The following is a 13101-nucleotide window of genomic DNA, read 5'->3' as shown; positions in this document are numbered from 1 at the left end:
ATCTCTCTGAGCGTCGATTTCTTTATCTGTTAATGAAGTTTAGAATATTAATAAACTCAGAGTTTTATTAGGATTAAATGAGACAACTCATCTGAAGTGCTTAGAGTGTCTTGCACATACATAGTCAATAAATGTTAGCAATTATTATCATAATTGTCATTATTACTGTGCCATTACTGTAGTGTTTAAGTTGAGGTATATTTACAAGTGTTGGTATAGAAAGGTATCAGACATATCATTAAGTGACAAAGGCAAATTGCAGAACACGGCTTTAAAAGTATCTGAATGTACATCAGATTGCTCACCATGTTCATATTGTGGAACAGAGATTAGGAAGGACACTTAGCTTCTGTGTTATAAACACAAGTTGATAACACTTTTTAAAATTTCTAAAAATGTTTATAAACCGGGCTTCCCTGGTGGCGCAGTGGTTGAGAGTCTGCCTGCCGTTGCAGGGAACGCGGGTTCGTGCCCCGGTTCGGGAGGATCCCACGTGCCGCGGAGCGGCTGGGCCCGTGAGTCATGGCCGCTGAGCCTGCGCGTCCGGAGCCTGTGTTCTGCAACGGGAGAGGCCACAACAGTGTGAGGCCCGCGTACCGAAAAAAAAAAAAAAATGTTTATAAACCTTTGTTTATAATATTTCTTTTAACTACAGAAATAAAACTAAAAACCGGGGGCAGGCAGGCAGAAAACAAGGTTTTAAAAAAAAATGGGCAAGCCCTATGCTCTATTGAAAATACCTCCACAATTTTTGCTGCCTGAGAACTATCCCTGCCTGAGGGTCCACATGCTTTAGTGGCTCAACCTGTACTCGCATCATGTTCTGAAGTGAGAGAAAGGAGAAAGAATTAAAATGAAGCCTCTGACGTAATGGTGTAGGAGCTCTGGGGAATGTGGCTTCGTAGGAACTCACTTCCCACATGCTGGCCACTTCCCATAGGACCCGGCCCTCCCTGAAACTTACAACATTTATACAGTGAGTAATCCTTCCTCTGCCAATGAAATGAAATCATTTATAATGGCTACAACACTGTTTTTTCTGAATCTTAAATATAGCCTTTAAGGGCAGAACTGTGCAGGCTGTAAAAAGATCCATGGTGGCCAGAGCATAGGGGGAAGGTGAGGGATCAGTAGGCAGAGAACAGAGGATTTTTAGGACCGTGGAACTATTCTATATGGTACTATGGTAGATGCATTTATTATGCATTCTTCAAAACCCACATAATGTACAATACCAAGAGTGAACCCTAAAGCTAACTATGGAGTTTGGGTGATAATGAGGTGTCAGTGTAGATTTGTTGGTTGTAAAATGTACCACTTTAGTGTAGGTTGTTGATGGGGGAAGGCCATGTGGGGCAAGGAGTGTAGGGTGTATGGGAACTCTTCGTACTTTCTGCCGAGTTTTGCCGTGAACCTAAAACTGCTCTAAAAAATAAAGTTTTTTTTTTTTAATTAAGAAAGAAATGAGCTACTAAACCACACACACAAAGAGACCTTTATGTTCTTATCTTTTAGAAATATATACTAAAATATTTATGAAGGAAATGATACGTCTGAGTTTGCCTCAAAATAATACTGGGGGCAAAGTGGGTGGGAAAACAAACGGAATAAGATTAACCATGAGATGACAATAATTGAAGCTGGTAAAGTGCACGTGGGGCTTCATTATACACTTCTGACAGTATATGCTTTAACTTTTTCCATAGTAAAAAGTTTGTTTTTAATTAGCCTTAAAAATAATGCTAAGTCATCATTCTAATATTTAGCCAAGATTTTTCATTTTGGAAATCCCTCAGTAGTTCTAGTGTCACCTTCCTAATGTGACAGTTTTCAAAGGCTCTACACACCTCTTTGAGAAAAACACTTTTTTCTTAAACATTCACTTTTTTAAAAATATATTTATTTATTTAGGGACTTCCCTGGTGGTGCAGTGGTTAAGAATCCGCCTGCCAGGGCTTCCCTGGTGGCGCAGTGGTTAAGAATCCGCCTGCCAATGCAGGGGACACGGGTTCAAGCCCTGGTCCAGGAAGATCCCACATGCTGCAGAGCATCTAAGCCTGTGCACCACAACTACTGAGCCTGCGCTCTAGAGCCCGCGAGCCACAACTACTGAGCCCGCGTGCCACAACTACTGAATCCTGCGCCCCTAGAGCCCGTGCTCCACAACAAGAGAAGCCACAGCAATGAAAAACCCTCACACCACAACGAAGAGTAGCCCCCACTCACTACAACTAGAGAAACCCCATGCGCAGCAACCAAGACCCAGTGCAGCCATAAATGAATGAATGAATATATATATATATATATATATATATATATATTTATATATATATTTTTTTTTTGGCTGCACTGGGTCCTAGCTGCAGCATGCAGGATCCTTTAGTTGTGATGTGTGGACTTTTAGTTGTGGCATGTGGACTTCTTCTTAGTTGTGGCATGTGGACTCCTAGTTGTGGCATGAGGACTCCTAGTTGCAGCATGAGGACTTCTTAGTTGTGGCATGCAGACTCTTAGTTGCAGCATGCATGCAGGATCCAGTTCCTCAACCGGGGATCAAACCCAGGCTCCCCTGCACTGGGAGCAAGGAGTCCTACCCACTGGACCACTGGGGAAGTCCCTAGAAAAACACTTTTTAAAAAACAGCTTTATTAAAGTATAATTGTCACACAGTGAACTGCATGTATTTAAAGTATACACTTTGATCAGTTTTGACATACATTTGTACCCTGGAAACCACCACCACAGTCACAATAATGAACATAACCATTGCACCTAAAAGTTTCCTCATGCTCTCTTGTAATCTCTCCCTCCTGTCCCCCCCCCCCAACTGCTGTCTATTCCCAGGGAACCACTGATCAGATTTTTGTCACTGTATTCTAGTATTCATTTCATAGAATTTTATATAAATGAAATCATACAGTACATACTCTTTTGAGAGGCTTTTTCATTGAGTATAACTCCTTCTAGTCAAGATTCATCAGTCTTATAGCATGTGGCAGTAGTTCCTTTTTATTGCTGTGTTGTATTCCATTATATAGATATACCACAGGTTTTTTTGTTTGTTTTGGTTTTTTTAATCCCTTCACTTGTTCATGGGTATTTGCATTGTTTCTGGTTTTGGGTTATTACAAATAAGGCTGTTGTGGATGTTTGTGTACAGATCTTTGAATAGACATAATTCTTTCATTTATTTTGAGTAAATACCTAAGAGTGTAGAACATGATCCAATGTAGAAGGTATATATGTAGTTTTTTAAGATACTGTCAAACAGTTTTCCAAATTGGTTGTATAATTTTGCACCAGCAGCAAATGAGAGTTCCAGTTCCTCCACATCCTCATCAGCCCTTGGTACAGTCAGTCTTTTCAGTTTCTCAGACATTCTAGTGGGTGGGTACTAATATCATTGTGGTTTTAGTTTGCATTTCTCTGAATAATTATGTTAAGTATCTCTTCCTGTGCTTGTCATCCTAATATCTTTGGTGAAGTATCTGTTCAAATCTCTTACTCAATTTTTAAATTGGGTTGTTTGTCTTCTTTTTCTTTCTTGTTTTTTTGGAGGGGGTTGTTTTATTGAGTTTTGAGAGTTCTTTATATATTCCAGATACAAGTCCTCTATGATATATATGATTTGCAAACATTTTCTCCCAGTCTATGGCTTGTCTTTTTATTTTCTTAACAGTGTTTTTTAAAGCGCAGAGATAGATCAGTTCAAATACTGATAAAGTCCCTTTTATCTATTTTTCCTTTTGTGGATCTTCTTTTTCTTTATGTCATACCTGAGAAATCTTGTTTAACTCAAGTTCTCAAAAGTTTTTTCTTACATTACTTTCTTCTGGAAACTGTAGTTTTAGGTTTTACATTTAGGTCTGTATTGTAAGTATAATTTTTTGTATATGGTATGAGGTATGGATCACAGTTCAATTTTCTCCATTTGGATATCCAGTTGTTTCAGCGTCATTTGTTGAAAAAGACTATCCTTTCTCCACTGAATTGCCTTTGCACCTTTGGGAAAAATCAGCTGTGCATATGTGTCAGGCTGTTTCTGGGCTCTCTGTTTTGTTATTTGTGCCAATATTACATTTTTTGATAACCATAACTGTATAAGAAGTCTTGTGGCATTAGTTCTCCAACTTTCATTGTTTTGGATATCCTAGGTCCTTTATTTACATATTAACTTAATAAACATTTCTACAGAAAAGCCAATTGAGGTTGCATTGAACCTTCAGATCACTTGGTAGCGGGATGAGGGGGTGGCGTTGGTAGAATTGACACGTTAACAATATTGAGTCTTTCAATCCATGAATACACAGTATAGCTCTACGTTTATCAAAAATTTAGGTCTTTAAAAAATTTATTTTAATTGTGATAAATGACATGACATAAATTTTAAACTTTACCATCTTAACCATTTTTAAGTGTACAGTTCAGTAGTGTTAACTGTATTCACATTCTGGCACAGTAGATTTCTAGAACTTTTTCAACTTGCAAAACTGATACTCTGCACCTATTGAACAACTTCCTATTTCCCCATCCCCACAGCCCCTAGCAACCACAGTTACACTTTTATTTGAGTTGGACTACTTTAGATACTTCATATAAGTGGAATCATGCAGTATCTGTCTTTTTGTGACTTGCTTATTTCACAGTATAATGTCCTCAAGATTCATCCATGTTTCAGCAAGTGACACGATTTCCTTCTCTTTTTTTTTTTTTTTTTTGCGGTACATGGGCCTCTCACTGTTGTGGACTCTCCCGTTGTGGAGCACAGGCTCCGGATGCGCAGGCTCAGCAGCCATGGCTCACGGGCCCAGCCGCTCCGCGGCATGTGGGATCTTCCCGGACCAGGGCACGAACCCGTGTCCCCTGCATCGGCAGGTGGACTCTAAACCACTGCGCCACCAGGGAAGCCCGATTTCCTTCTCTTTTAAGGCTGAATAATATTCCATTGTACATATGTATCACATTTCCTTTATCTGTCTATTGATAGACATTTGAGTTTCTTCTGTCTCCTGGCTCTTGTGAATAATGCTGCAGTGATCATGGGTGCACAAATATCTCTTTGAGATACTACTTTTAATTCTTTTGGATATGTAACTAGAAGCAGGGTTGCTGAATCATATGACAATTCTGTTTTTAATTTTTTTGAGGAACCTGCTTACTGTTTCCTATAGCGGCTGTACCATTTTACATTCCCGCCAACAGGGCTTCAATTTCTCTGCACCCTTGCTAATACTTGTTATTTTCTGTTTTTTTGGTAGTAGCCATCCTAATGCATATAAGATATCTCATTTTAGTTTTCATTTCAATTTCTCTGATGAATAGTGATATTGAGCATCTTTTCTTATGCTTGTTGGCCGTTTGTATATATTCTTTGGAGAAATGTCTATTCAAGTCTTTTGCCATTTTAAAATCAGATTATTTGTTTCTTTGTTGTTAAATTTTAGGAGTTCTTTATATATTCTGGATATTAACCTATTATCAGGTATGTAATTTGCAAACATTTTCTTCCATTCTGTGGTTGCCTTTTTACTGTTTGTTTCTTTGATGCACAGAAGTTTTAAAGTTTGATGTAGTCCCATTTGTCTATTTTTTCTTTTGATCTTTAATTTCTCTTAGCAATATTTTATAGTTTTCAGTGTACACATATATTTGGGGTTCCTCAAGACCATGCTCAGGTTCAGTGATCAGGTAGTAGAAGGACCCACAGATCTCAGAAAAGCCGTTATACTCACTGTTACAATTTATTACAGTGAAAAGGCAAAGATTAAAGTTAGCTACAGAAAAAGGCACAAAGGGCAAGGATCCAGGAGACACCAGGCCCAAGCTTCCAGTTGTCCTCTCCCAATGGAGTCATGCGAACGGTGCTTAATTCTCCCAGGAACAGTGTGAGACAACATGCACGCAGTATTGCTCACCAGGGAAGCATACTTGAGCCTTGGTGTCCAGGAGTTTTATTGGGGGTTGGTCATGTAGACATGTCTGAACATAGTTCTGTAGCCCCTCCTAAGGTCAAGCAGATACCATGTAGCCCAAAATTCCCACCATGGATCACATTGTTAATAATGTGACCCAAGGCCTCATGTAAACAGAAACACTCTTAACAGGCAGCCTATTCCAAGGGCTTAGAGGTTATCTCCTAGGAAGCAGACCAGATCTTTCTTTGGTGTGTGCAGGGTTTGGACACCCCTGACCTGCTGAGTTAATCCTTTACAGTACCAAAGCCCTGTCACATCTTTTCATCCTTCAGGTCTCAGCTCAAATGTCACTTCCTCAGAAAGATATTCTCTGGTCACATTACTTGAAAGTAGTCCCATTCTATGTATTTATCACATCACTCTATTATAGTACTGTTCCAATCTGTAATTATCTTGTTTATTATCTGTTTTCCCCTGCTTGAAATCATTTCATGAGGGCAGTCTTGTTGACTGCTATATCCTTGTACATTCACTTTTTTAAATTAATAAGTTTTAATTAAAACAAAGTACCATAAGCCAAATAGAAAGATGACAAAGGATATGAATACTTAGTTCATTAAAAAAAATACTCAGGGCTTCCCTGGTGGCGCAGTGGTTGAGAGTCCACCTGCCGATGCAGGGGACACGGGTTCGTGCCCCGTTCCAGGAGGATCCCACATGTTGCGGAGCGGCTGGGCCCGTGAGCCATGGCCGCTGAGCCTGTGCTCTGCAGCGGGAGAAGCCACAACAGTGAGAGGCCTGCATACCGCAAAAAAAAAAAAAAAAAACCTCATCTTTTCTAATAATAAGAGACGTAAAAGTTAAAATTACACTGAGATCCCATATTTTAATACCTGTCAAACTGGTATAAATTCAGGCCTCTCATAGCTTACTATGTTGACAAGGGCTTGTTGAAACAGGCACTCTCCTGCATTGCTTAGACTTTAAACTGGTACAACCCATAAAGAGGACTATTTGGCAGTATAAATCAGGATTTCAAATGTGTGTATACTTTGACCCCGTACTTTTACTTTTACTTTAGGGAATTTATCCTGCAAATATGCCCCCATACACGTGAAGTAACTTACAGGGGGCATTCATTGCAGCAGTGTTTGGAACGGCAAAAAGTTGGAAACAAGTTTAATGTCCATCATTAGAGGATTGGCCTATTAAATTATGATATAGTCATATACTAACTATACAGCTGGCTAAAAAAAAATTTTTTTTAGTGAATAAGGATATTCTTTACTGATGTGTAAAAAACTCTCTAAGATACATAGTTCAAAAAAGAAAGCAAAGTACAGGACAGTGCATTTATTGTGCTACCATTTGTGTGGACAAGGGGAATGAGAATATATATTTGTATTTGCTTGTATATGCATAAGGAAACTTTAAAAAGATTTGCCGAGAACAGTGACAGTGGTAACCTGGGGGATTAGGAAACTAAGTAGATAGTTAAGTGGGAGGTTTTTTACTGTATACTTCCTGGCTTTAGAACCGTATGTATTTTTTACCTGTTTAAATAAATAAATTATACTTTAGAAGACAATAATATGGTTAGTTTTTAAAACAGTATCTGAAGTATTACTATAAAGATGAAGGGGTGTGTGTGTGTATGTGAGAGAGAGAGAGAGAGAGAGAGAGAGAGAGAGAGAGAGAGAGAAACAGTGCTCTAGTATCCCCGTATCAGCTCCAGGGGCAGGGCAGGGTGGGGCTCGCTAATGTTCATCATAAACCGGAACATCCAGTAGAGTACCATAAACAGGCATTTTATGATTGCCGCTTTCATGCTAGGCTCACCCAGTTACAGCTCACGTAGGCTGGTAGGACAGCTGTGGTGCCATAGCAAGAACTCAGGTTTTGAAGCAAGAGACTTGGATTTGATTCCTGCCTCTGCTGTTTTCTGGCTGTGAGATTTTGGACCAGTTGCTTTAGTGTTCATCTGCCAAAACCTTCCAATATATGAAAAGAATAAATAAGATGACGTGAGAGTGCTTTGTAAATTATATAAGTACTTTATATCAATTATATAATACTAAATTATATAAATGCTTTGTAAATACTCTATAAAGGGAGATGTTATTACTTGCATTTTAGTTTATATTGAACATTAATCAGCCCATCAAGTTGGTCGTAATTGTATTGCTGAATATTAGTCACAAACATAACATTCTTAGCGTATGACGTAGTCACCTCCTTCTAAGAAAATAGAAGTATGAATTCCCTCAACCCTCCTGCTCCTCAGCTATCAATCACACTATACCCGTGTTTTCCAGATCCCACCTTCCTCATAACCATTTCCTTCCTACTGAACTTTAGTGACTTGTGTTCGGCAAAAATTATCTTTCTTGGTGAGTGGTATACATATTTTTATCTTTTGTGCTTTGCAGTAGTTTCCTTTCCGCTCCTCATAGGGCTTGAGTCTTCATAAATGTTTTCTCCATGAGGTCAGACTGAGGCAGAGGGCACCAGTGCCTTTGTAAGGCCAACTTTTCTCTCTCCTTCTCTTCTCCGCCATTTATCCCTTACCCTGTTTCATTAATTATCGTCTCTCTGTCTTGTATCATCACCCTTTTACTCTAATCCTAATTCTATACTTTGACCTGACAAGTATGCTTAAGTCTCTAAAATAACTTTTTCAAATTTGAATCCCTTCTGTTGTCACTTTTTTTGTTTTTGTTTTACTTCAAGGAATGATTGCCTCTAATTTCTCAGTTTCCATTCAATCCCCAGTCCATTATGATTTATGAATAACCTGCTGCTTCTCTCGTTGGTCGTCATCCCACTCTGTATTTTTCCTTCCACAGCTGTTGTAGTACATTAATGACCAACATGTCGATCTATACTTTCTCCCTGAGATTTCATCCACTTGCATAGCAATGGAAACTAATGACTTCCCCCAACTCTCTTCTGAGCTTGAAATTCTTATTAACTGCCTTTGGACTTTCCTGCCTGGTTGTAGGTACTTCAGATTCACCTATCTCCCTAACTAAAATCTCTCTCCTCTCCTCTAGCCTGCTCATCTTCTTGTGTTCCCTATATCTATCAATGCCATCACCACCTTCCTAGTCCCTTATGCCTAAACCTCCAGAGTCATCCTTGACTCCTTCCTGACCATTCACATGTAATTTGCCACAAAGCCCTGTCAATTCCACTTCTGAAATATTCTTCTCATACCTCTCCTATTTTCCATCGTCACTCAGTCAAGTTTCTTGAAAATGAAACATAATCTGATGTGTCACTTCCTCAACCTTAACAATTTTTATGACTTTCTGTTTCCTACAGGACAAAGGTTGAAGTCCCTGGCATGGCAAACAAGGTTCTTTACAACCTGTTCCTAACCTTCCTTTCCTGCCATCAGCCCTGACCACCCTGTCCTCCAGCCCCCTTAGGAGTACTCACTGATTTTCTGCATAGGCCTGTGCCACTCTACATGTTGTCTCTGCCAGGAGCCCATTCACTTTCTGCTCAAGAATTATATCTTTTATGTTGTGTTTCTTTTTTATTTTATTTTATTCTTAATTTTTTATTGACATATAGTTGATTTACAATGTTGTGTTAGTTTCAGGTGTATAGCAAAGTGATTGTTATACATATATATATATTTTTTTTTTCTTTTTCAGATTATTTTCCATTGTGGTTTATTACAGGGTATTGAATATAGTTCCTTGTGCTATACAGTAGGACTTTGTTGTTTATCTGTTTTATTTATAGTAGTTTGTATCTACTAATCCCAAACTCCTAATTTATCCCTCCTCTACCCCCTTTCTCCTTTGGTAACCATAAGTTTGTTTTCTATGTCTGTGGGTTTGCTTCTGTTTTGTAAATATGTTCATTTGTATCATATTTTAGATTCTGCATATAAGTGAGATCATATGATACTTGTCTTTCTCTTTCTGATTTACTTCACTTTGTATGATAATCTCTAGGTCCATCCATGTTGCTGCAAATGGCATTATTTCATTCTTTTTTATGGCTGAGTAATATTCCATTGTGTGTGTGTGTGTGTGTGTGTGTGTGTGTGTGTGTGTGTTGCATATATGTATATGCCACATCTTCTTTATCCATTCATTTGTTGATGGACATTTAGGTTGCATCCGTATCTTGGTTAGTAAACAGTGCTGCTGTGAACATTGGGGTGCATGTATCTTTTCAAATTAGAGTTTTGTCTGGATATATGCCCAGGAGTGGGATTGCTGGATCATATGGCAACTCTATTTTTAGTTTTTCAAGGAACCTCCAGACTGTTTTCCATAGTGGCTGTACCAATTTACATTCCCACCATATGTTGCCTTTCTTGATCATACAAAATTAATCAGTCCTGTAGCACTTTGTTCACATCTCTAGTATAACATTTCTCCTATGTTAAAACTATCTCATGAGCTACTTAAGGACAGCACCTAGATCTTTTTAATTTCAGTATTGCCACAGCAGAATACCTGGAATATAGAATTCCGATTACTTGTGGAATGAATAAATTGAAAGTCAAAGGAAAGAGAAAGCCCACATTGAGTGTGCAGAGCTTCCATGTTGTCTTGTGAATGGCAAATTGAGAGGGCGTTAAAAACTTGATTTCTACAGTCTGTTACACCTAGGTTCAAACCATTTCTGTAACACTTACTAGCCTTGCCTGTAAAGTGGTGATGATGAGGTGGCTGTGAGAATTAAATGTAAAACACACCTCAGGGCTCCCCTGGTGGCCTGGTGGTTGAGACTCTGCACTCTCACAGCCAAGGGCACGGGTTCAGTCCCTGGTCGGGGAACTAAGATCCTGCAAGCCGTGCAGTGCAGCCAAAAAAAAAAAAAAAAAAAGGACATATCACAATCCATTGTACCTTGTAATAATTTTAAGCTATTATTAAGCATGTTATGTATTTTTATTGAATAATAGTATTCCTCTGTAGTGATACTTGGTTAAACTCTAGTCAAAAATGAGGTACAAGAGTGGCATGTTCTCACATGAGCTTCCTCAGAGAACCCTGTCTTAACTGAGCTGATTTTATCTTATCAGCAACAGTGACTATCAGTCTACTTCCATCTCCTGTTTTATTTACTTCTCTGTTATTTTTCTCCTTTTGTTTTATTATTTTTATTTTGCTGTTGCTGTTAGTGCTCTTGGGATTCATCCTACCCTTTACAAAAAGTGAGTTTTAGATACAGTAATACCAAAAAGGAAACTGAACTTGAAGAATAGGAAAGGATAAACCCAGGATAAGGATTTATAAGTAACAAAGTGGTGGTTATGTTAAGAGGAAAGTAGAATCTAAGGAAGTTCTACTTCCATTCCTTTATTCATCACATATTTATTGTTCTCTTCCTCTATACAGGGCAAGATGGGAATGGGGTGGGGACAGGGTGGGAGGGCATCAGAATTAAGTTGTAGGTTCTCTCTGTAAAGGTTTTTTTTTAATTGAATATTTTTTGAGATAACTGTAGATGGTAAGAAATAATACCGAGAGATCCCTCATAAATCACTTCAAGGATTTTTAAGTCTTATTAATAATGAAGGTGAGGGACTTCCCTGGTGGTGCAGTGGTTAAGAATCTGCCTGCCAATGCAGGGGACATGGGTTTGACCCCTGGTTCGGGAAGACCCCACATGCCGCGGAGCGACTAAGCAACTAAACCCATGCACCACAGCTACTTAGCCTGCACTCCAGAGACCGCGAGTCACCGCTGCTGAGCCCGCGTGCCACAACTACTGAAACCCGCGCACCTAGAGCCCGTGCTCTGCAACAAGAGATGCCACCGCCATGAGAAGCCCACACACCGCAACGAAGAGTAGCCCCCGCTCACCGCAACTAGAGAAAGCTTGCGTGCAGCAACAAAGACCCAATGCAGCCAAAAGTAAATAAATAAATATATATATTAAAAAAAATAATGAAGGTGAGATAGTTCCTGGTATAACTGATATGAAACCACAGGTAGAAAGCACTTCATGATTTTGAAAAAGGTGAGCGTACTCTGCTTGCAGCTGCAGCAAGTAAAGAAGGCTTCATGCAGGTGTCGTTTTTAAGTCAAACCTCAAAGGATGAGTACAATTGTATTAGGTTGAGAATGGAAGGTGAGAATGAGGTAAGCCATGAGCCAGGTGAAAGGGAGGACCTGGGTTCCTTCAGTGGACAGTGGTAAATAATCTTGGCTTTTAAACTGCATACTTCTTGTAAATTGATTCTTTCTTGCCTCAGGTTTTTGGAACTCATGTAATAAGGGGCCTGTTGATAATCTCGGGTCTAATCATTAAATTTTCTGTTTTTGATATAGAGCACCTTGATTCTACTGGGAGTCTAATTTACTGAACAAGTCTCTCTTGTGCTTTTAGAATGACAGTAGAGAGCGGCATGAGCACGGCAGCGAGAGGCGGAGGCATGGCAACTCTGAGTCGTTATCCAATGGCCGAGCCCCCGGTAACTCACAGCAGGTGGTGGAACAAGAGGAAGAGGAAGATGAGGAGCTGACGTTGAAATATGGCGCCAAACATGTGATCATGCTCTTTGTCCCCGTGACTCTCTGTATGGTGGTGGTCGTGGCCACCATCAAATCAGTCAGCTTTTATACCCGGAAGGATGGGCAGCTGTACGTATGAGTGTTGTGTATCATTATGCTCAAGGCCAGCGTACTGTCCTTCATAGCGTGTCATCACCACCTTGAAGGCCTCTGCACTGAAGGGACATGAAGGCTAGGGAGTCCATCCTCTCTGATGGCCAAAAGCAGATGATGCTTTAAGTAGAGAAAGTGAAAGCTGCAGAATTATATTTTTTATGTGGCGTCCCTAGATAGGGTTGGACTTATTTGGAATTGAGCAGTTGAGTAGTGATTTTACCACCTCAGGGCCACGGGCCCATTGTTCTTCTCCCTGGAATGTTCTTTTCCTTTTCTAACTTTGGTGGATTAATTCCTATCATCCTTCTCATCTTGGCTTAAATGTTGAATCCTAAAAGATAACTGCCCTGATCCTCCTAACAGAATTAGGTCCTTCCTGGTATCCTTTCTCATAGCAACCTGTTCTTTTTTCACTTGTTACGATATGCAAGTATTTATTTATTTTCATTATTTAATGCTTGGTTTCCTTCTGTACTATGAGGCCTGTGAGGAAACTTTATTTCCAGGGTGAGGTATGTAATAAATGCTCAGCAAAAAAAAAAAGT

General features: G+C 39.4%; 1 protein-coding gene across 2 annotated transcripts in view; it reads left to right on the top strand.

Annotated features, from left to right (window-relative positions):
• The window catches only part of PSEN1 (presenilin 1), a 77005-nt gene that overhangs the window by 20397 nt on the left and 43507 nt on the right, over positions 1-13101 (top strand). For both annotated transcript variants that reach the window (XM_082852206.1, XM_082852205.1), the window contains exon 4: positions 12276-12529. In XM_082852206.1, coding sequence (XP_082708332.1) covers positions 12276-12529 — 254 coding nt within the window. The remainder of the gene's footprint in view (positions 1-12275; positions 12530-13101) is intronic.

This window comes from Leucopleurus acutus (genome assembly GCF_964270905.1).
Source record: "Leucopleurus acutus genome assembly, chromosome: 1".
Lineage (NCBI taxonomy): Eukaryota > Metazoa > Chordata > Mammalia > Artiodactyla > Delphinidae > Leucopleurus > Leucopleurus acutus.
Note: the sequence above shows the minus strand (reverse complement) of the source record. Positions and strands in the feature narration are given on the sequence as shown.